At 44.9% G+C, this 24,791-nt stretch overlaps 1 protein-coding gene across 2 annotated transcripts in view; it reads left to right on the plus strand.

Moving 5' to 3' along the window:
* The window catches only part of RTTN (rotatin), a 978,768-nt gene that overhangs the window by 456,418 nt on the left and 497,559 nt on the right, over positions 1-24,791 (plus strand). For both annotated transcript variants that reach the window (XM_069219896.1, XM_069219897.1), the window contains exon 28: positions 9,250-9,469. In XM_069219896.1, coding sequence (XP_069075997.1) covers positions 9,250-9,469 — 220 coding nt within the window. The remainder of the gene's footprint in view (positions 1-9,249; positions 9,470-24,791) is intronic.

The following is a 24,791-nucleotide window of genomic DNA, read 5'->3' on the forward strand; positions in this document are numbered from 1 at the left end:
GCTTGAATCTTCATCTTATTGTAAGCAAATATACCTTAGCTAAGTGCCACACAATGTACCTGGCATTTATGGATCTATCGACTGCTTTTGATAGGGTAAACACAACCAAGCTCTGGCTGATGTTATTCAACTTAGGAGAGGATGCTGACCTTGTGAATTTTCTGTATGGACTACATGAAAATTTAGGAGCTGGAGTTGCGCTATGGTTGGCAGAGCGAACTATCGGACTCCTTTTCTCTAGAAAGGGGTGGCCGGCAGGGGAGTGTTTATGCACCTCTCCTTTTTGTTCTGTATATCAATTATTTAAATGCCTGCCTCTCTAACTCTGCGTGGTGTATACCGATAATAGCTAATTTTCCTGTGCCAGCTCTGTTGTACGCTGACGATGTGGTTCTATTGACTAGAACTCCAAGCACCTTACAAATTTTAGTTGATTCTTTTTTTTGTTTTTTTTTTACTTTTATGCACAACCTAGACATTGTTACTAATTTTACTAAATTGCTTATTATGACCATAGGTCATGGAAAAAGATCAGCAGTGGCCTTGAGATTGGGAGAAAAAATTCTCAGCACTGTCAGGAACTTTTTTTTAATTAGGATTAGATTTCTCTACAAATAATTCCTGGTCAAACCTGGTATCTATGGCTAGACGGAACGTGGGTCGATCTGCTGGCTCTCTCCTTAATTTAGTAAGGAAGGAAGGAAGGTCCACGATCATACCATTTACGAAAAATTATAAAATGCAGTGTACTCAGACTGTGATTTATGGTGCAGAAGTATGGGGCTATCAAAATTCCATTGCAATCCAGGTGGAAGAAAACCGAGTCCTAAGGTGTTTATTGAATCTACCGCCTTTGAGTGCCAGTTTTATTTTACACTCTGAATTGAACATGGAATATATCATGGATACAATAAAGCGGGCTCCTCTTATGCTCTGGGTTAGTGTGTGGTGTAACAACAAAGCAAGCTTTAATAGGGGGGATAATCCGGGATTGTCTGAAATTAGTAAAGAGGCACACTATTCCTTGGCTAAAGTATATAGCCAATTCCCTGACCAGCATTGAACTCCCAGACTTGTTTAACAATCCTAATGTGATTGTTAAATCAGATAAGATGATGGTGAGGCTGAGATATGAGGAGTATTTTGCCTAACAGAGAATTCAGGATGCTCTCGGTAAATCTAGCATTCGTAATTTTTATTTTACCTTGGCAGTTGGTGATACTCCCTTGTATCGTAGGCTAGAGCTATCCAAATGGGATAGATCATTACTATTTAGGTTTAGGCCAGGTATTGTATGGCGGCTACTCTGTTTTAATGTTGGAAATCGCGTGTTGCCTCCGTGTCATGGTGTCGCAAGACAATCCTAACTTTGTTTTATGTTGTTCTGTGGTTTTTATAGGAGTTTGTTTCAGACGTACCTTAAGCCTCTTGTTAGAAATGGGGTCTTTGGTTGGCAGTCAGGTTACCCCCTGCCCAAGCAAGGACCCTCACTCTAGTCAGGGTAAAAGAGAATCACCCTCCGCTAACCCCCGCTTACCCCCTTGGTAGCTTGGCACGAGCAGGCAGGCCTAACTTCAGAGTGCTAGATGTAAAGTATTTGTACGAACGCGCACAGTAACTTAATGAAAACGCCACAAAATGACACAACACAGGTTTAGAAAAATAGGAAATATTTATCTATACAAAACAAGACCAAAACGACGAAAGTCCACCATACACAAGTCAAGTTATTAATTAAAATGCGAAAAGAGTCTTAAATCCTTTGGTAAACAGATAAAACACTGGTAGCGTTAAAGTACCTGGGTCGTGTTAAAATAACACACACGGGCAAGTGTGCATCGTAAACGGTAAGCGGTGCGTCAATTTCTCACCAGCAAGCGAGCTCGTGCGTCGTTTCTCCTTCTCCGGTCGGACCGGCGTGCATCGTTTTTCCTCCCTGCAGGGGAGCGATGTGTCGATCCGGGCAGCACTCTGGTCCGGGCAGTCGTTGTGGCATTTTTCCACACCCAGCAAGGTTTGCGTCAAAAAATCCTGCCGCACGGTGATAGCAAAACCGTGCTGTGTGGGTTGCGAAGATACCAGCCTCCGTCAGCGATGCGGCGCGTCATTTCTCCAGCCGTGTGCGTCGATCCTCCACCTGTGCTGCAAGAGCTGCGTCGATTTCCGCCACAGAGCCGGCACCGCAACTTCTTTAGTCACTCTCGGAGGTTGCGTCGGAAATTTCCCCTCTCCGCGGGCTGTCTGTGGATTTTCACGCTTGGTCTGCCAGCTTCACCTGGATAGGGCACCACTTGGCAGGGCAGGAGTCTCAGCAGAGAGTCCAGGTGCTGGCAGGGGGAGTCTTTGATGGCCCTGAGACTTCATCAACAGGAGGCAAGCTCAGAACAAGCCCTTTGAGATTTCTTCACAAGCAGGAATGCACAACGAAGTCCAGTCTTTGTCCCCTTTCACCAGACAGAAGCAGCAACTTCAGGATAGCTCCACAAAGCACAGTCATAGGCAGGGCACCTCTTCTTCTCAGCTCTTCAGCTCTTCTCCAGGCAGAGGTTCCTCTTGAATTCCAGAAATGATCTTAAGTCAGTGGTTTTGCCCTTTTAGGTAGGCTTACTCCAAAGAAAAATCTCTCTTGTTTGTGAAATCCTGCCTTGCCCAGGCCAGGCCCCAGACACACACCAGGGGGTTGGAGATTGCGTGAGGGCAGGCACAGTCCTTTCAGGTGTGAGTGACCACTCCTAATTTGGCAGTATTTCACTGTTAGGACATATAAAACACATTAGTATATGTCCTACCATAACCATACACTGCGCCCTGCCCATAGGACTGCCTAGGGCCTACCTTAGGGGTGTCTCGCATGTAAGAAGAAGGAAGGTTTAGGCCTGGCAAGTGGGTACACTTGGCAAATCGAATTGGCAGTTTAAGACTGCACACACAGACACTGCTGTGGCAGGCCTGAGCCATGTTTACAGAGCTACTAATGAGGGTGGCACAACCAGTGCTGAAGGCCCACTAGTAGCATTTGATTTACAGGCCCTGGCACCTCTAGTGCACTGTACTAGGGACTTACAAGTAAATCAAATATGCCAATCATGGATAAAACAATCAACCATACAGTTTATACAGAGAGCATATGCACTTTAGCACTGGTTAGCAGTGGTAAAGTGCTCAGCGTTCTAAAGCCAACAACAACAGATCTGAAAACATAGGAGACAGGAGACAAAAGATTGGAGATGACCTTGCATAAGAGAAAAAGTCCAACACTTATGTTAAGAAAAGCAGCTATTTGAACATGCGAAGAGGCCTTAATTTTTCTTCAGCCGTTAGGTAACATAGATGTCTGTATGGGGGGTATGTAGTTTTTTGAAACATGCTATTCATATTAGATCAATGGGGGACAACTAGTAGGGTATTGATTGGACTAGCTACATTCATGATTTTAATTGGACAATATTGTTTTTCACTAGATTTTTTATCAGATTTTAAGTCATTGGGTAATTATTCAAATATGCACTGTAAGCAGTTAAGCCGCTCAGCTGAGTGGAGAGATTTTGTTCAGCATGTTTTCAATAATATCTATTTCTGATGGATACAACTACCTGTGGATTCCTCACCTAATGAATTCTCCTCATGCGTAGCATTCAACGGAAATTTCTCTCTAGCTCTGCACGTCGGCGAGGACGTCACAATTAACCGACTCCAAGCGGCTCCGTCTGACGTCATCATGGCAATAAGAGGCCCTCGCCGGTGTGCTGACATCAGTTGCCTTTTTTCCGTGCCTTCGATAACGGTTACTTCTCTGGCTACCTGTATCGTTCGCTCTTCGGAGGGGATACTTTGTGTTTTTCTCGATGTTGGCTCCAAAGAAATCGGGTTTTAAGCCCTGCAGGGAGTGTGGAGGTTAGATGTCGGTGACTGATCCTCACGACGACTGCCTTTGGTGCCTCAGTTCGGATCACGACGTCCAAGAATGCAGCTCCTGTCAGAAGGTGAATCCGAAGGCATTGAAGGAGCGTGAGGCTAACCTATTTTTAGCTAAGAAGGAGAGGAAGCTGCACCATGGATCGTCTTCAGGAAAGTCGTCTCATAAGAAGCGGCGTCACCGTGACTCTCGGCATCGGTCCAGGAGTTGTCGGAGTCGAGGTCTCCGTCGACTCGGCGCCGTAAGTATTGTGAAGTGAGTCCAACGGTGTCCCCACAGCCAGTGACTCCGCAGACGTTCCCGGCGCCGTCAGTCTTAGAGGTTGTTGAGCCTCAAAGTCATCTGGCTTCTCCGGCGCATCCAGGCGCGCAAGAGTCCAGCCCGGCGCCGGCTCCGGCTCCTCAAGGCTATCCTTCGTTCCCGGCTCCGGGGACGGATCAGGCGGCATTTCTCAATGCCATGTTTGCCATATTCCAAAATATGGCTCCGGGAGGTGGTGCGCCGGCTAGCCCCACCGGTCCCCTGGCATTCAATCTCGGCGTTCTGGCTCCATACAGGCCGACGCTGTTTATGCTGTTCTGTCCGGCTGGAGACTCTAGCCAGGCGCCTCTGCCGGCTGCGTCGACGTCGAGGGTGAGACCTTTGACGCCATTGTCGGAGGAGATGGAACCTAGAGGACGTATAGTGTCGTCGGATGCAGGCGCTTTGTCCATGGCAACGGTGGATCCATCTGCGGCGTCGGGTGGATCCGGAGATCCTGTCATGACGCCTTCCCGGCGCCATTCACCAACGTTGTTGCAATCCATGTCGACGCCGGGGCTGGAGGCCAAGTTGAGATCCAGGCGGAAGGCCCTCAGGATGCTGGAAGAAAGGGAATACCAGCAACAATTCCTTGAAGAGGGGAGATCACTGATCCCCAGAGTGAGTTCCCAGGACTGGATACAGCAAGTGGGCTCAATACTTCCCAAGAATGGGATCTGGCCTCCCCAGGAGAATATACGGAGGAGGAAGCCACCTTCCACTCAGTAATTAGAAAGGCTGCGACTATTTTGGAACTTCCCTTACCTACAGCTCAGGTTAAGACCAATCTGTTGACGGAAGTTCTGCACCCTGCTACAGCCATGGCGGATCCTATTTTGCCATTTAACGAGGCTCTTATGGAACCAATCGAAGAGGTGTGGAAGAAGCCTGTCACCTCTTCAGCTGTCAGTAGGTCAGTAGGTCAGTGGCCAGGCGTTGTAGGTCTGCACCGGGGGACCCGGATTTTTTGTCGAAACATCCTTCGCCAGAGAGTCTGGTAGTGCAGGCATCCTGTTCTTCGAGGTCTGCCCCTGGTTCTTTTCTGGGAGTTCCATCTGACCGGGAATCCAAGCGCATGGAACAATCGGCCAAGAAAGTGTTTTCATCGTGTAGCATGGCGCTAAAATCTGCCAATGCTACTTGTATTCTTGGCAGGTACATACATGCTATAGTGGATGCAGCAAAGACTGTTCTTCCGGACATGCCCTAGGACTTGCATAGCCTACTCTCGGACGCACAGGTGGCGGCTACACAAGTCATTCAGTCAGGGCTGGATACCACGGACTCTGTTGCAAGAGCCATGGGGACATCAGTGGCTACCAGGCGTCATGCGTGGCTGCGCACTTCTGGTTTTTCTTCGGACGTCCAGGCCATGTTGTTGGATTTGCCTTTTGATGGGGCAAAACTATTTGGATCTAAAGCGGACTCTGCGCTAGAGCGCTTTAAGGAATGTAGGGCCAGTGCTAGGTCACTGGGTCTGCAGGCTGCTTCCTCCCCGTTTCGATCATTCAGGCAGGTGCGGGTTTTTGGAAGAGGAGCTTCCTTTCGTGGGAGGTCACAGCAGCTGGGGCAGCAGTCTTCGAGCCTCCCTTATCGATCGTTTAGGGGGCGGGGTAGGGTCTGCACTAGAGGGGCCACCCAGCAGCAGCACCCTTCCTCTTCCTCTGGAGGGTTGCCACAAGGAAAGCAGCCCTAGGCCTCTTGCCATTGTCTCCCATGTCTCTCCAGTAGGGGGGAGGCTTTCTCTTTTTCTCCCCATGTGGGAGTCCATAATATCAGATTCCTGTGTCATCAGTGTGGTGAGAAAAGGTTATGCTGTTCCCTTTCGGGAGATTCCTCCTTCCTTCCCTCCCCGTCCTTCCTTTTGTTCAGCAGATCATCTCCTGTTGCTAGAACAGGAGGTTCTCTCCCTTTTGTTGAAGGGCGCAGTAGAGTTGGTTCCGGAGCAGGAGAAGGGTCAGGGGTGCAATTCCAGGTACTTTCTGATTCCCAAAAAGGATGGTCGTCTGAGACCTATCTTGGACCTGAGGGTTTTGAATTGGTTCCTCAAACAGGAGAAATTCAAAATGCTGACTCTAGCACAGGTGCTTTTGGCGCTGAACGAGGAGGATTGGATGGTGTTTGGACTCTTTCTTAGATTCACATGCGACCCATCCAGTTCCCCTGGGAAGCTCACCTTCTCTCTCAGTGGGTGTTTATTTACACTCGTGCTCTAAAAATCTGTGGGATAGGAGCCTCACACAGGAGTGGTCTAGAGGGTGGTGCAACCTAATTGGTTGAAACTATGTTTGTTCTCTTTTTTAAAATGACTGGGGTATGTTACTAAACTGAAAGGCCCAGGGCCTTTCTAATCTATACCTATCATTGCAGTGCTTTTCTAAGGTACAGTGGGACTCCCATCTCAATGACGGGGCATGATTCCAGGCATCTGAATCTATGAAAGATCCAATACTGGAGTAATGTAACCTTTTTTGTTTTTCCCCCCCTTGGACAATATTTCTGAAATGTAAGCACTTCACTTGCTCATATTGTATGACAAGATGATGTTAGTAAACGTATTCATTATGGAGGGGATTAAATATCTCCCCTAGGCTATCCATGGCACCAAGCAATTTACTTCAGTTTTCTGCCTTTAACCAATCTGTCAAATGACAGACATGTTTTCTTCTTAAAATCTAATGTGATACAATTAACTTTCACACAAAAAAAGCACTGTTCGCCATTCTGGCAGTTGTGAGATGGCAGTACTGCTGCCCCTCAGCATTTGAATATCCCACTATAATGAAATTAATGGAATATATTGAGTGCAGCACATGCTCTGACAAGAGCTTCTAGGTACTAGAATCCTTAGCACAATCAGAAAAGCCAGAAAAGAAAGTAACATAACTATAAGTTGTTGGTGAAAAGCAAAGTAAACAATAGCACAACTTGTTTGATCGGGTGACGCCAATCTTTTAATGTTATGCTTTAATATTAATCAGTGTTTGATAGTGCTCATCAGAAGAGGAGTGTGGAATTTTATAAAATGTCTACTTGTCCATGTGACAGGTTGCTTCATAAATCTACTTATCCTTTAAAAACAAATCTACTTGTTCCTTTTGTGCCAAGTAGTGTGGAGATAAATATTGGCAGTAATCTCATTATATAAGAACTCTGATAATAGCCTCTCTGATTATGCCAGGGCTCATACTACAGCAGTGTTTGAATTCTAGCAATTCACGCAGTTTGCTACCTTTCCACAGATCTACATACTGGGGCTGGAGGTAGCTGTAAATTATATTTCTGGGGTTGGAATGTGCTTTGGAAACTGTACAAACATACTAACTTGCATGTTTGGGGGTTTTCACTAGCTGTTCTCTAATCGTTTGTTCATACTGAGAAAGGATGGGAATTTACTCCTGACAAGGGCAGAAGTAAAACTTCTTCCATAGCTGAGGAAAAAAGTGGTTGGAGGGAAAGTGGACTTGTAAATGCTGAGCAGATTTTTACATGAGCAAATCTACACATGCATATTTGATCGTGCTAAAATGTAGTTCACAAATATTTTCAGGGAGTACGATTTCCTGGCCTACTTCTTTAAATTATTGCGAATTCATGTAAGTGGGCCAGACGCTTGTCATGTAATGTTTCTGTGTCCGAGATACGATACACCAACTGATTGGCTCAGAATTCTCTGTGTCTACCGCCTTAAGGCGCATTCATTTAAATGATACCTATTACACACCACTCAAGAAGTATAAATAGAAGTTGAGGAAAAAGGCTTGTTTTAGGTGTGCAGCGAATGATGCGGACACAGTGCACACTTTTATTACTTGTCACTCCTTTTCACAGTTTTGGAAGTAGGTGTTTATAATAATTAGCCAACTTTGTAAGACCAATGTCAATCCTAACGTAAAGAATGTTCGGTATGGACACTCATCAGATGTTCTGATGGAGGTAGCTGGGGGTCTTTTTCTTTCCTGTGACCTCTGCAAGGATTAAGTTCGCTCGTATGTGGTGCTAAAGAAAGCCCTGGGCAACATTTTGGTGGAGGGAGTTTATATTTCTCTCTGGATTGAAACTTGCTATTATTGACTATCATCCACATAGCTATAATCCAAGCAAAATGTGGGCACCTTTTAGGCCGGCGGTGTTGGACAATTTGCGACACGAGGGCTTGAAATTATGGTTACAGGGACCGTTGGTTGCTCTTATTTATGCTTGATGGTTCTTACGAATGTTTTCTTAACCGTATACTTGTATTTTTGGGGTATTTTTTTCGCATATGGATATATGCTTTTGCATCCAATGAAACTTACTCCTCATTAAAAGATTTAAAAAAATTAAAGACATAATAGCGGTACTTTTCAGTGGGTGGATGCCTAGTGAAAGGGTTGCAACGAGAGCTACAGCTCATTAACTTAGACCTCCCGTCTTCTTAATACCGACAAATTTTGGGACAAAGCAACACTCAGCCGCTAGTTTGGCAACTTTGATCGGGGGACACCATTTTGCCCCTAAAAAATGTAAGTATTCTTGGGCTGATGATGGGTGTACTTTCTAGGATGGGGAAAAATCCTTGCAGTAGCCGTTACTAGTAATAGTGACGGCATACGTTTTTTTTCTTAGAACACTATTGATTACACATTCATTCATAGACCGTATATACCTAAGAGGGCCCTACAACATTCATCCGTTAATTATTTATCAGGCTGAACCGTTTCTCCTTTATTACCAGACCGTAAGTTTGTAACATGTGCTGCTGTTTGAGATGCTCTGCATACTCCTGCCATCTAGTAGTGCTGGGCGTGGACGTTTACAGTTTGTTTTCATTCACAATTTATTTCGTAAACCCTTCCTTATAGTTCTTTTCTTTCTATATTAAGTACTTGTATCTGACAAATTTACAATGTAATTGAACTTTGATGTACTGTATCCGTAAAGGAGGGTCTTGTTAGCTTAAATATCAGGTACTGGGCGGCCAGACACCAACAGTTCAAATGAAAAGCATGTTTTTATTAGAGTTTGACTAATTATTCAATTTTCTTGCACAGGAAGTGCTTGATACTTGCTGGCGCCTTCAGGACTCAGCTTGCTCTAAAGCTGCTCCAGTGTCTACGTGTTACAGATGCGCCCCATTTCTATGGGCTTCCCTCTCTGGAGAGAACGCTGAGAGGAATGGTACATGTCACTGCCCTGCCAGGGTGGAGCACATATTCACCTACCTTTGAGCCTTTCACCATCTGTACGAAATATCTGACTGGCCTTCTTGAGGTAATTTGTGTTGTTTTGTGTCCCACTGTGAAAGGTACACCACAACATATGTGTGTTCATGTTAGTGTATGCCGAGTATATGCGGCTCACTGCCATTTTATCAGTATCTACATTCAGATTGTTTTGCAGTGCTCAGATGACTGCAGCATATTGCTTTTCACATTTTACTTAACTGTCTAAAGACTCACTGTCTCTTTTTGCCGATCCTGGATCAAGAACTACCGTGTGTACTTCTGTAATATAAAACCAAGCTCTGTATTCAGATTGACACTCTTTATGAACTCATTTCTGAGCCTTCTCAGCTCTTTGCATGCACAGCTCCACTGACAGATGCAACCACTAAGAAAAAGAGCCACAGAAATGTACAGGAGGACAAGTTTCCATTCACCTCTACCCTGTAGAGACAAGAGGAGCCAAAGTATGGTACTGAGAGATTTCTGAGCAATTCTTTGATGTATATGCTTTTCAAGCATTACTGTTTCACACCTCTTAGGTTACTCTGCACTTCAGTTCCACCACCCTGGGGTATTGTTTTGGGGCTCACATCTAGGTGAATATTTAGCACGAAGAAGTAACCATTAGAAGAAGTTGTTAGTTATCTTTAATAACAACATGGGCGTCATTTAGGGGTCGCCAGGGGTCGCAGGTGCGACCCCTGGCACTGCCTTTGCAACTCCTGGCTTCAGAGGTGGCAAATCCAGTGCCAGGAACACAGTGGCTGCTCGTCCTTGTGGACTTCAGTTGGGACTCGGCTCTCTGTTTTCTGTCAATTTTGTATTACACTCCTAGAGAATATGAGAGTCATAAAAACGTGAATATGCCCTTCCATGCAGGCTGAGGTAAGTACAAATGCTTTTAAATGTATGCTGTGTGCGTGCTTGCGAGACTGTGTTTATGTGAGAGAGATTGTGTGTAAGTGTGAATTTGTGTGTGTCTGTGAGTGAAAGTGGAGGTCAAAGGGTGTGTGATGTCAACCGCTACCCCTAGCATTTTGGTGAATTGACGTCCATGGGTAACGATGTTTTTCATGATTACTCTTTCTCTCCGCACTTTACTCACTGCTCACCCTCGACCCTTTCTGGTGCTGTTCATAATAAAATCCCAAGAGAATCCGTATTGTTCCCGCTGTTTATTATCGACTATTGTTAAGCTGACTTAGTTCCTCTTTCTGTGCCTTGATTGGATGAAGAAAATAATGAAAGGAATTCAAGTAGGTGCACCACTTGCCAGCTTCTGTAGGCTGATGTCTCATCCGGGGCAGAAGACCTGCGACTGGAGTTTTGTGGTATCACCTGATAGGGAGCTATTGGTGAGGGAAACGTTTCCCACATCTAGTCTAGCACCCCGGGGGTATTTGTAAGATGAGGAATGAGCAGGAAGGTATAGTGTGGTATCATCTGGTGTATCTAGGGAGCTATTAGTGAGGGAAACGTTTTCCACATCTACTCTGCCACTCGGGGAATATTTGTAAGATGAGGAATGTGCAGGAAGGCACAGTGTTTAATGGCAAAATTGTTACCAGTAATTAATATTTTTTGCGAAATGCTTTATCTCCAAGCATCTTTTTTGTGAATCGTCCCATTTGCTAATGATAATTTAAAGGGTCAGCTCTTTCTCAACATAATGAATGTACAATAAGCTGGTCTCCATGCACATGCATATAAACATTGATGCAAGAATGACTTGTTTTGGGCGGTACTTTATTCTTTATTGCAAATATGATAGTTGACATAGTTTGAACGAATATTGCACCCATAAAATAATCCTATGGTGTCTTGTCTGCATTGTAGGGACAATCAATTCAGCACATAGCGCCGCATCCTTATCCTACTAATCATGACAGTTCACTGCATCATGGGGGTTCGAAACCAACCACAAGGCACCATAGGTGCAACCATACTTGAAGTGCATACTTTGGGATACTAATTCAACAATTTCTGTGCACCCTACAGACTCTAATCCATCACATCATTAGCCCATCACACCGCATTGCATGGTAGATGCACTGTCCACCACAAAATCTTGCTTCTTGACACTACCGATGCCACCACACAATACGGCTTCCTAATGCCTTAATCAAAAGGATACTAGACAACCACTTTTCACAGTGGAAATGCTAATACACAGTACACTGCTTTCAGAGAACCTTAATGCATTGCAGTGTATCCTCGAAATACCACTGAAGCTGCACTGCATCCCAGATAAACGAATACTCTGCAGTGCATCACTCTAGGGTCGCTGATCCCCCTATGTGCCACACTGCACCCTAGGAACACAAACCCACCACAGTGTTGTACATTCAGGAGTCATTAGACAAACAACCCTATATTCTTGGAATACTCACCTACCACACTGCAGTGTATCTTCGAGGCATAACCCAGTATAATGTATTGCACCCTAGAGACAATACCATAAGCTTCCTTGCACCTTAGGAGTGCTAACATCCCACTTTGTACTAATTTCTTACTAACCCACTTCACAGTGCAGCAAACTACGTATGCCAATCAACCAAATTTATTTCTGTTAACACTAACCCACCCTGCTGGTCTATTATCTATTCACATTTAGCAGCAAGCCTCTCTGCATCTTAGAGATGTGATCATCTACTATGTTTCCATCTACAGTAAAACCCCTGCATAATGCGTATCATCCTGGGGGCGCTAACTCGTATCATCATCATAGGGATAAAACCCCAACACAGTGGCCTTTATCCTGAGGAGGTTAGAAGAAAAGATCCAACCTGCGAAATGTAGCTCTCTGCTCTGCCCCCACCTGGAACCTACTATCAAACAGTCTGATCGGCCAGTCCTGTCTTGATTTCCTTTGTTATCCGGTACAGTAGCTAAAGATCCAAGAAGAATGATTCCACCAAACGGGATATTTCTGATGGATACAACTACCTGTGGATTCCTCACCTAATGAATACTCCCATGGCGCCAGCATTCGACGGAAATCTTCTTACTAGTCTCTGCACGTCGACGAGGACGTCACTCTAGCCCACGCGACGCCGTCTGATGTCATACAGGCAATAAGAGGTCCTCGACGACGTGCCGACGTCAGTTCCCTTTTTTCCGTGCACTCGAAACGGTTATCTTGAGGGAGCAACTGTTACTTTTGTGGTTACAGTGTATTTTCGCTGCGTAGTCTTTCGCTGTGGTAATAATGTCGCAGAGAAAGTCTGGATTCAAGCCTTGTCGTGAGTGTGGAGGCAAGATGTCAGTGACGGATCCTCATTCCGACTGCCTTTGGTGTTTGAGCTCCGACCACGACGTCTCGACTTGTGATTCATGCCAGCACATGAATCCAAAGGCCCTCAAGGAACGTGAGGCGAAGCTGTTTATGGCGAAATCGAAGGAGAAGCATCACAAGAAGTCTTCTTCGCCAAGACATCGGCGTCATCGAGACTCCCGGCGCCGTAGAGAATCTCGGCGTCATTCAAAGGAGACTCGTTCCAGGTCTTCGGATCGGCGCCGAAGGACATGGGAGATCAGTCCCACGGTTACGCCGCATCCTTCGACGCCGTTGCCCTCTCCGGCGTCTCCGACTTCACCTGGACAGGCGTCGGTGATTGAGGTATTGGAGCCTCAGGTGTTATCTCCGGCGTCGCAGACGTCGAGGCCGGCGTCGGGGTCGCCTCCGAGACAGGCACCCCAGTATCCGGCTTTTCCCACCCCTGGAGCCGATAGTTCCGCATTCTTGAATGCGATGTATGCCATCTTCCAACAGATGGCTCCAGGGGGTGCTCCGGCTGGGCCTTTGGCCTTTTCATTGGGTGATCCTGCGCCTCTTCGGCCGGCACCCTTTATGCCCTTTCTCCCTTTTGGGAACGTGGGCTCGGCGCCGGTGGCCGCTCCGGTGGCTTCAGAGGGATTGGCCCCGGGGATTTCCATCCCGTCGACGTTGGGATTTCGGCCTGTGACTCCGGTGGGTCCATCTGCTTCGACTGCTCTTTCGTCGGTGCCGAAGTTACCTGTGGCGCCGGACGCGGCGTCGGTGGCTTCTGAAGATCGGCGCCGATCTTCGACTTCGGCGGAGGCATTGTCGACTCCGCGTATTGAACAACGGCTTCATTCGAGGAGACGTGCTCTCCGTGTATTAGAGGAGCAGGAGTACCAACGAGCCCTGGAGGAAGGAGAGCTAGAGGACTCGGGTGATGGGCTGCGTGGTCTGGAGTCGGCCAGTGGGCTGGACACTTCCCCTGAGTGGGATCTTTCGTCCCCGGGAGAATATACTGAGGAGGCTGCTTCCTTTCACGCAGTGGTACGGAAGGCAGCTAGTTTTTTGGACCTGCCTTTGCCGGTGGTGGAGGCTAAACAAAACCTTCTAACAGAGGTGCTACATCCGGCCTCAGCTGCGGCGGAGCCTCTTTTGCCATTTAATGACGCTCTGCTGGATCCGGTGTTAGAGGTGTGGAAGAGGCCGGCATCTTCCCCAGCAGTTCACAGAGCCGTGGCCAGGAGGTATCGGGCGGCTCCAACTGACCCTGGTTTTCTGTCTAGGCACCCTACGCCGGAGAGCTTGGTGGTGCAGGCCTCCTGTTCATCCAAGTCAGCGCCTGGTTCTTTCCCGACGGTGCCTGGGGACAGAGATTCAAAGAAACTGGAGGCTCAGTCCAAGAAGATTTTTTCGTCCTGCAGTCTGGCGTGGAAGGCCACCAACGCAACCTGTATCCTGGGGAGGTATATTCATGCTCTGATGGATGACATTTCCTCATCATTTACAGAGCTTCCCCAGGGTCTTTTGGATGTTGTTTCAAATGCCCAGGCTGCTGCGACCCAGATTATCCAGACTGGACTGGATATGACCGACTCGGTAGCCAGAGCAATGGGCACAACTGTGGTGGCAAGGAGGCAGGCCTGGCTCCGTAACTCGGGCTTTTCTGCGGATGTACAGTCCACATTGTTGGATCTCCCGTTTGATGGGGACAAACTGTTTGGAGCCAAGGCTGATTCGGCCTTGGAACGTTTTAAGGAGAGCAGGGCCACGGCTAAGTCGTTAGGGCTCCAAGCTCCTTCTTCCACGGCCTCTTCCAGATTTTTCAGGAGGTTTCGTGGATTTGGGCGTGGCTCTTCCTCCTCTTCCTTTCGGGGAAGATAAAAGCAACCTGCCTCTTCCCATCCCTATAGATCTTTTAGAGGGAGAGGTAGGGTCCGCACCAGAGGAGCCTCTCAGCAGAACTCTGCCTCTTCCTCATCCTCTGGCGGGGTGCAGCAGGGGAAGCAGCCTTAGGCTTCCCCCATTTCCCACTCACTCCTCTCCTGTAGGGGGAAGATTACAGCATTTTCTCACCAAATGGAAGACTGTTACAACGGACACTTGGGTTCTCAGTATTGTGGGAAAAGGCTACACCCTTCCCTTTCGGGAGTTCCCGCCCCTCATCCCGCCCCGCCCTTCTTATTGTTCAGAAGAACACCTCCTGTTGCTAGAACAGGAGGTACAAGCCCTCCTTTCAAAGGGCGCGGTGGAGTTGGTCCCAGAGCAGGAAAGGGGTCGAGGATGTTACTCAAGGTATTTCCTGATTCCCAAGAAGGATGGTCGTTTGAGACCAATCCTGGACCTGAGGATCTTGAATTGGTTCCTCAAGCAGGAAAAGTTCAAGATGCTGACCCTAGCACAGGTGCTTTTGGCGTTGAACAAGGAAGACTGGATGGTGTCTGTCGACTTGCAGGATGCTTACTTTCATATCCCGATACTCAAGTCACACAGGAAGTATCTCCGGTTTGTGGTGGGATCGCAGCACTATCAGTTTGCGGTCCTTCCGTTTGGTCTTACTTCAGCACCTCGAGTCTTCACGAAGGTGATGTCGGTGGTTGCGGCAGAACTCAGAAGGAAGGGGATAGCAGTATTCCCTTACTTGGACGACTGGTTGATTAAAGCCAAGTCCCCGGAGCTTGTGTCGCATCATCTGCAGTCAACAACCCAGTTGTTGTTCGACCTGGGTTTTTCGGTGAACGAGCCCAAATCTCACCTAGAGCCATCTCAGCGCCTCCTGTTCATAGGGGCAGTACTGGATACAACATTGAACCGAGCCTTTCCTCCGCCTCAGCGGATTCAAGATATTCAGGATTTGGTTCCAATGTTTCGAAATGGAGCGGTAGTTCCAGTCCTCAAGGTCCTTCGTCTGCTCGGTCTGTTTGCCTCCTGCATTCTGTTGGTCACGCATGCTCGCTGGCACATGAGGGCTCTTCAGTGGTGCCTCCGAAGGCAGTGGTCTCAACACAAAGGGGATCTAGAGAGTACTGTCAAGATCTCCAGAAATGCTGCTGTGGATTTGAAGTGGTGGATTGCAAGCAACAATCTTTCACAAGGAAAGCCGTTCCAGCAGTCGCCACCAGTGGCCACAGTCATAACGGATGCTTCCACTCTAGGGTGGGGAGCTCATCTGGGGGATCTGGAGATCAAAGGCCTTTGGTCTCCAGAGGAACAGATGTTTCACATCAATCTGTTAGAGTTACGGGCTGTACGTCTGGCTCTCAAGGCCTTCCTCCCTTCCCTTCGTGGTCAGTCGGTACAGGTCCTAACGGACAATACTACCACGATGTGGTACATAAACAAGCAGGGAGGAGTGGGGTCGTACCTTCTCTGCAGAGAAGCTCTTCGACTATGGTCCTGGGCAAAGGACCATCAGATTTGCTTGATAGCAAACCATCTGGCCGGAGTCTTGAACGTGCGTGCGGACAGTCTCAGTCGCCAATTCTTTATTGATAGAACAAAGGATTTCAGGCTGGAGGATCAGCTGTTTATTGGATACGTGGGCAAGAGGAGAGGAAAGGCAGTCCACAAGAGAACACTATCCAGGTGGGTTGTTCTTTGCATTAAAATCTGTTACTCTTTGGCAAAGAAGGATCCTCCTGAGGGCATTAGAGCTCATTCCACCAGAGCTAAGTCGGCCACTTCGGCCTTGGCCAGAGGTGTTCCTGTGGTCGACATCTGCAAGGCCGCAACTTGGTCGTCCCTTCACACTTTTGCAAAACATTACTGTTTGGATTCTGAGGTTAGAAGGGACGGCCATTTTGCACGGTCAGTGCTGCAGGATTTCTTGCTTTGACCATTTAGGCACCCACCGCCGGGCGTGGTACTGCTTTGGGACTCTATTCATTAGGTGAGGAATCCACAGGTAGTTGTATCCATCAGAAGAACGAGTTACTTACCTTCGGTAACAACTTTTCTGGTGGATACATTAGCTACCTGTGGATTCCTCACGGTCCCACCCGCCTCCCCGTTGCCTTTCTGGTCTTACCAAGTAATCCTTGAGTACGCTCCTCTTGGTCTTTGAGGGTGCAATAGATGTTGTATATATTATATTTATATATGTATATATCTTTGTGTATATACTTGATGTGTATATATATTTTTTTTAAAAGAGAGTTATATATATATATAAAAGATTTACAGTTATTCATGCAATGTTGTGTATTTTTACAATGTAATGGGATGTTGCCTTGCTCTTTCATTGCATTGCCTGGTTGTTCTCATGCACGTAAAAAATGATTGGTACTGACGTCGGCACGTCGTCGAGGACCTCTTATTGCCTGTATGACGTCAGACGGCGTCGCGTGGGCTAGAGTGACGTCCTCGTCGACGTGCAGAGACTAGTAAGAAGATTTCCGTCGAATGCTGGCGCCATGGGAGTATTCATTAGGTGAGGAATCCACAGGTAGCTAATGTATCCACCAGAAAAGTCGTTACCGAAGGTAAGTAACTCGTTCATCTCAATAACAGGGCTGTGTGCAGCTTGGCCCAAGTAATGACAAATATTGTTGTGGCCTAAATAGTAAGGACTGAGAAAAACAGCTATCAGGTTAACTTCCCAGCCGTGATTCGTTACCTTGGGGATTCGAAAGTCCACTGATAAAGGCTTAGCATATCCCTGTTTACCTCTTACGCTGAGGTTGATCTCCTTACCTCTCCAACATAGCTGCTAGAAAGTGCCTCATTCTCTCTCTCTGGAATAGCAGCAGTGACACCAATCCTAGATCCAACTGGAACTGCACATCTATACAAGACGGAGCTTCAACTGATTGATGAGAAGCCTCAAGGATATCTGGGGCAGAAACAGTTACAAGGTATCTGATTACATTTTCTTCTGGGATCCTGCACTCACCAGCAATCAATCTAGACCGGGATATGAAGCAAAAAAGAAAAAATTGTGAATCAGAGACCAACCGTTGTTAAAAATGTAATTTGCATTTACGCACATTTATACCTGTTTGAGAAAATAACATTAAAGTTGAAGGACGCACTCGCAGTGACAGGAAGCTGGTGCAAAAGAAGCACTGTTGACTTTTGTGTTTCACAAGCTCAGATCAGTTACATTCTACAATAAATAGGCCGTTAAGCCAATAAAAACCTGCTGTCGAATTGTGCAACGTGGAAAGGAGGTAAAATGTAGAAATCACACACGTGCAGACTTGGTTAAAGTATTTTAGCATGGTATTAAAGTCAGTTTTTCCTGTGTAATGTACTTTCCAACAACATTATCGTCCACCTACCTGTCTGTGGTAAGACACTTGCTATGTTTTTGGACAGCTGTAATAAGTGACGAATATTATTTAATTTTGGCTTCTTGAATATAAAGTTCAAAGTGCACTGCCATTGAGAGGATAGACTGCAAGTTGTGGTGGAGTGGAGACTTTTAACTTAAGTTAAATCTTTAGTTTATGGTATAAATCTTACCAAATCATCTGGACAAAAGCCCAACCTTCTCACCTGGGCCCAGATTGACAGACCTGTATGTGAGATTAACTAGAACCCATACATCAAAATCAACTAATCCTCACACTTTCATCTTTCAATTTCTTGGGAGTCAAAGATGAAAGTTGGTGTGAGTGTCAAAGCTTTATTTGAAATATTTTAGTAATTGAACCTTTATTAACCATCATCAGAAATAATCAATTGCTAATCAATATAAATTATTAATATCAGAGCAAGCACATAAAGTGCATTCCATAACGAAAAAAACTCTATCTTAAGCTATGGAGAATAAGAGAAAAGAGTCAGTCAGAACCCATAAAGAGCTCTAAATTCCATAGGTGAAAGCAACATGCTTTTAGCGTTAAATCTCAAATATTAATTAAAGAGAGATTCAGGAAACTCGGTAGAATCTCAGAACAGCAAAGATTCAGGCATGGAAAATAAAAGGGCCTTTCAGAATGAATCTGAGAAGTGTCTGCAGAAAGGTCTGTGGTGTCAGATCAGAGAGTCTTGTGTCCTACTCTAAGACATGTATTTTTATAAAATTTCCATATCTTCATTGGAAAAAATGTTGCAGGCTTCAGTCAGCTTATCCAATCATCTTATGGTGTCTTCATGGGAACAGGAAAGCATCCATCGTCTAAGCAGTCCAGGAACAATGACTCACAGATAATAAACTTTTAGAATGAAACATTATTTGAAACATTTTGTAGGTCCCAGAAGAGTTTTCACCATTCACTCATTATAAGACAACTACAGTTCATGACTAGGCCTCTAGATCATACCATTAGGCAATGGGTTTCTCACCCATCTGAACCAACTGTACCATTGCTCATACAGAAACATTCAAAGGAAATTAAACTAAACAATTTAATACATTATTATGTTCTGTGAAAACTATGCTTATGGGAAGGTCACAATCTGATATTTTCTATTAAATCACTTTCTTCTCAGCACATTCACTTCATTGAAAGTTTAACATTTCACATTGCTGATAAGGAAAAATGCATTCTGCAGCCTTTCAAACTCTCACATGCTTTTAAAGTGTGGCATTTTGTTTAAGGCCAACACATTATTTCTACATATTAATTGCAATCATTTATCCTATTTAAAATACCCTTGCAGCTGGCTGGCAGGCTGTACTCATTGTCTAAGTTGGAGAACTTTCAGGTTGGGAATGAGGTGCAGCTACTCCACTGGTCAAAATGGGAAATAGCATTAACTCTTTTTTTCAAGGAAATAATATAAAAGCTGGATACTAGAAAACACCCATGGCCTGGTTAATTGTCTGAAAGGATCAAGGCAGGTCAATGTACTACCTAAATAGCTGCACAAAAGAAAAGGGTTTGTGAAATAAATCCAATGTAAGTCAGTAAGCTTCAGAGTGAACAGGATGACAATGTGAAATAGTTTAGAAAAGTCAAAATAACGTTTTACAGTCTATCCAGCTGATCCTATGACTATAGTTTTGCAGGCAGGCAACACACATCTTATTCAGCTTTGTTTGTTTTTTGTTTCCTGCAGTGTTTCACACCTTCCTGATACCTGGACAAGGCCAACAATTTAGGTTTCAGTTGATGAGCCCCTCTTCAGCATGAGGACAGGTTAGGCAGTTATGATGTGGAGTCAAACATATTCTTGTATATAAGTCAACACCAGCCTTTGCATATCATTAAAAAAAAAAGTGCTCCAGTACAGCATAAATGACCTTGAGAGAACTATAAACCACATCAGTAAAAAGTGAAAGCTATGTCTCCACATCCATTGAGGCTTGGGCTACTGAGCTGCCAGAAGCTACAAGTGAATACTCTCCATTCTTTCCAATCTGAAGTTGAAGTGAGGGGTGGGCAGAAGGAGAAAGGGTCTCCTCCACCTGACTTACCGGTCACAACATTTCTCCAAGTGTCTAGTTTGGCCCTCCAAATTAATGCTTAATGCACCGGAGAAAGATGCTGCTCCTGTGATGCAGAGCCAGAACAGGCAGAGATCCATGGTGTGCCAGAGAGACTTACGACACAATTTTGTAAGACACGGGCTGAAGCTAAACCAAAGAGACTCAAACTAAATATCAAAGATGGAAGGAGCCGAAACACAGTCAGTCTTGTCCTTCAACCACAGCCATGCTGGCATCCACAGGCTTTGTGCTGCTTCTGGGTAGAAATGGGGAGAAATATACCAGTAGTTCCAGGGAGATCATGATCACCTCAGAAGCTCTAAGGACATTATTTTCTGAAGTGTGTCCATTTTGAAATAGATATCTTTTACAAAATTCTTCACACATTGATTGATGACATTGCGCAATTTGCTTGTCATTTTCTAGGCCAAAAAGATAGTGGACTCATCTCTACGCCCCCTATCTTTTTGAAGCAGTCTGTTGATGGCATTCCTGTCTGGTGGGTCTTGAATAACTCCCCAAAGGGAAGCAGGTTGCGCTCTCCTGGGGCAGTTTAGTATGCTTTTAGGTGTTTGTGGCTGGTCATTCTGACTTCGCTTTTTAGCTTTCTCAAAGCCTTTTCCTAAAATACCCAGTACCATCTTGTGCTGAGATGAGAAAGTGGTATTATGATGGAGCATGTTATGGTGCCTAGAAGATGTTTTGTATGATTTGGCACTTTCTCTGTATACGGAATTTCTCTTTTTTCTAAAAAGAAATACATTATTTGTAAAAAATAACTTTGCTTTTATCCCACACCCCACAGTACTAAGTCCACCTTAAATCTTACCATGGTATTACGTTAGAAAACATAAATTTATGATATGTTTGAGTAAGTCATTAATTATATTTCTAAATTTGTAAAAAGATGTACAATGGCGTGATTAAATTCTTAATGTGACAGCGTAAAGCGTTTGTAAATGCTTGTTGTGTGGATGCATGGTTGTTGGTGTGTTGGTATTTTATGGTTGGTGTATTTGTGACTGTGTGATATGTGCTTTTAAGATGGTGATTGTTTGGATGTACGATGGTAGGGGTATTGCAGTACGATGATGGCTGTGTTGACTGTCTGATAGGTGGTGCCTGGGCATGTGTGTAGGTTTTGCATACCTTTAATGTGGTGTATATGCAGTGGTTGTGATAAGGGTATTCATTGCAGGGGGTATTGAAACATATTGGTGGAAATAGCTGTATAAATGCGGCTATGAGATTCCCTGATGAATGTGGTAGTGGAGTATATAGTGGTTTTGCAGACATGTAACAGTGGGGGTGTGGTCATATATTTTGTTGGATATGTGGTCGAATGAATGTGACTGTTGCCATATTGTTGTGTAGCCATTTTAGTTATAGCTCCATGCACGTTATTTTAACATACTAGGCCTGCTGCTATGCACTTTAACCTAGATATATTTTATTCGGCTTTGCTTTATTATTGTTACAGTAGCCACTTTTACGGTCTTATTTTATTTTCTCTCTATCTGACTGTTTTTGCCTAGGCCAGCACTCTGTTCTCAAACAAGATATTCTTGCTCACTCTGCTTCATCCAAAGCTGCAGTAAGATAGGTTGCCGGTGAATGTGGTACAAGTTTCATCTCTGACATTCATAGAAAGTACACATCCTTACTTAGGGACATTTTCTCAGAACATCAGCTGTTTTATTATAAAAACACTTCCCTTTCCCTTACACGTTAGAGAGAGATTCCAGCCAGAGAACCACGACTGTATGCTGATTGACGAATGCTTTGCTACAGCTGTTTTGCAGACTTCAGGTCTTTGCTCAGGTATGGGGGATGATATCTTCCCAGGAGAACCTGAAGGGCAGAAGTAGAGCTTAAAACACTGTGCTCTATCATAGCTTAGGTAGGAATTAGTCTGTTGACTCCCGTGACAATATGGTAGCATTATTTTTATGTTTTACTCTACTTGTCCCAATTTTAACCTTGTCTTGCAGTATTCTCATGGTTATTGCAGTCCATGCTGTGTTGTCTAAGATGCAGTCGCTTTATTAAAGCATTATTGAAATATATATTGTCTCTGTCATTGTGTATGTGAGACTAATGTAACTGAGAGAAACAGATGAGACCTGAGTGACCACGGCTTCCCTGAGAAACCATTTGTCATGCGCTCGGCTGCCCAGTCATCCTGCCTTTGGGTAGAGATGAGGCACTACTAGTTAGCCGGAGCAGAACCCGGATTGGAGCAACAGGTGTCACCTGTAGTGGGTTAGACTCAGTCTCCGACACCGCAGGTGATTCTGCCACTTAAAATGCAGTAGTCTCACTAGAATAATGAGAGCCTACACGACAGTATGATGGTGGTTAGACATACTAATGAGTGGGGATTTATTGGCATATGATGCTGTTGTTTTGGCATATGATAATGGATATGTTAATGTATTATAGTAGGTGTGTGAACTTGAAATGTTTGTTGTGTGGACATATTATGTTTGTGGTGTTGGTATATAGTGTTACGTTGCAGGATGTATGATGTTTTGCCGTTTGATAGTAGGTATGTTTTTGGACATATAACAATGGATGAGTTGGCCCATGATGTTGGTTGTATGGATTTTTTTTTTTTTTTTTTTTTTTTTTTTTTCATTTATAGATCATACAGACCGGAACAGGTACGTTGGTACCAATCCCAAACTGGAAAATAAAAAAACAGTCAGATATCCTAAAGGGAAAACAAGCTCACCAAGATTTTTCTTTTGTGAAGAGCCTTATTTCCTGTATTTTTCTAGGCTTTTGCAAGGAGTCTTGGGAACAGAGATGTAATGGCAAAAAATGTCAATGCTTTGCAGCTGCTAAGAGTACTACACAGAAACTTTGGTACCCTTAATAGAGATCTTCTCTGTTCTGAGCTTACACCAGGGAATTGATAAGATCAAATGTCTGAGATAGGCTATTTTAGTGTGAATTGTAAAGGGCCTTAAAGACCATCAGAACCATTTACAAACTACCCTGATTGATCAGAAGCTAAAGCAGTAAAATCAGTTTTTTTTCAGATTCAGAACTATCTTGGCTGCTGTGTTTTGAACCAATCACAGCTTTTCTTTGTACCTTGTCAGAGGAGTCCAGGCATGAGCTAACTATGGAATTTATTTTATTTTGAAGAATTAGACCATCATCAAATTCCACTCCAAGGTTCTTAACACATTGCCCTGGGGCTGTTTTTTCCCCCAGGGCAAGATGGCCTAAAAGGTAGCTTCTAGACTGATGAGGGCTTAAAAGGGGACAGGAAATCGGTTTTGCTCCTGTTCAGTTGTAATTTATTTCCGTGCATCCAATACTCAACATTTTGAAGGCAGCTTCTTTCTAGGATCATCATCAGTCTAAAAAAGAATCAGTTTGTCGTCAGCATACGTTACCAACAACAAACCAAAAGAGTGAATAATAAATGCCAAGAGGACCATATAAAGAGGAAAAAGCAAATAGGACAATATTGAGCCCTTGTTATATAGTAGATGAGTGTTGGTATATATTAGTTGTGCAGGCATCTGATGTCATGTGACGCAACATATGAAGGTGCACGTAATGATATATGATTGCATGTGTGCTGGCGTATGATGGTGGATCTGTTGGTTGGTCGATGTTGGTTATGTGGACGTACTTTGGTGGATGTATTGTAGGTTTGTTTGTTGTGTGTAGGTACCATATTGGGTGTGTGGAAATGGGGATGCGAGTGTGATGTCATAAGGGGGTGGCTACTTTGGCGTAGGATATTGGTTTTGTGAACATTTGATCATGGGTGTATTGCTGTATAGTGAGTTTTCCTGAATAGGATGTTACTTAAGTAGATGTATGGTTGGAGAATTGATGTATGTTGATTGTGAGAAGGTATGACAGTTGTGCTGAAGCATGATGATCCATCTTTTTTGCATGTGTATATCAGTGAATATGTTTAATGGTGTCTTGGCATATATTTGTGAGGATGTATGGTGGTAGGTATATTGCTCTATGAGTATGGTTATGTGACTGTTGTGTTTATGTGGGTGTATTATGTAATCGTGTGGATTTCTAATTGTGGGTTTGCTCTCACTTCCTGCTGGCTAGTTCTGTGCCACTCTTTCCCTACCCCTGCAGCTTCAGAATTTTGATCCTCAGATCTTTCTGCAATCCCCAGTGTGCCTCCTTTCTTGCATCCTCTCGGTCTTTGCCTTATTGGGGCTTCTCTCTGTGCCCAGATTTCTCTGCTGCCCTTGTAGCCTGCCCTGTTGCACCCATAATGCCCCTCTGTATGCTGTCCTTCTTTGTTGCTTCAGCCCCAGATTGTGAGCTTGGCCTCACAGACATCCTCTGCAACAACTTATCTGATAGACTTCTAGCTGCAGAGTCCTTATATTTGAATTTCCCAGGCATCAGACTGGCCCGTCATGTGGCTTTGTTCGATTTTGCGTAATGTAGATGGGGCCGGATGTGAGGGTGCGGTCACCTGTATCATCACCATCCAGGCTTGCGAACGTCAGTTCTTTTATTTCTGCTCCATTTAGCGTAGATCCAGAGAGCTTCCTTGCTGTTATTTTTTAATAGGCTTTTTTCCACATTTTGGTGAGTATTTTTGTAAAGTGTGTCAAGATGAAATCTAGAAAGGTAGGATTAATGCAGTGTGCCCCCTGTCACTGCGCCATGTCAGCTACAGACCCTCACCTTGTCTGCCTATCGTGCCTCAAGCGGCACCATGACTCAGGCATGCTC

This window comes from Pleurodeles waltl, chromosome 2_2, assembly GCF_031143425.1.
Source record: "Pleurodeles waltl isolate 20211129_DDA chromosome 2_2, aPleWal1.hap1.20221129, whole genome shotgun sequence".
In the NCBI taxonomy this organism is placed as follows: domain Eukaryota; kingdom Metazoa; phylum Chordata; class Amphibia; order Caudata; family Salamandridae; genus Pleurodeles; species Pleurodeles waltl.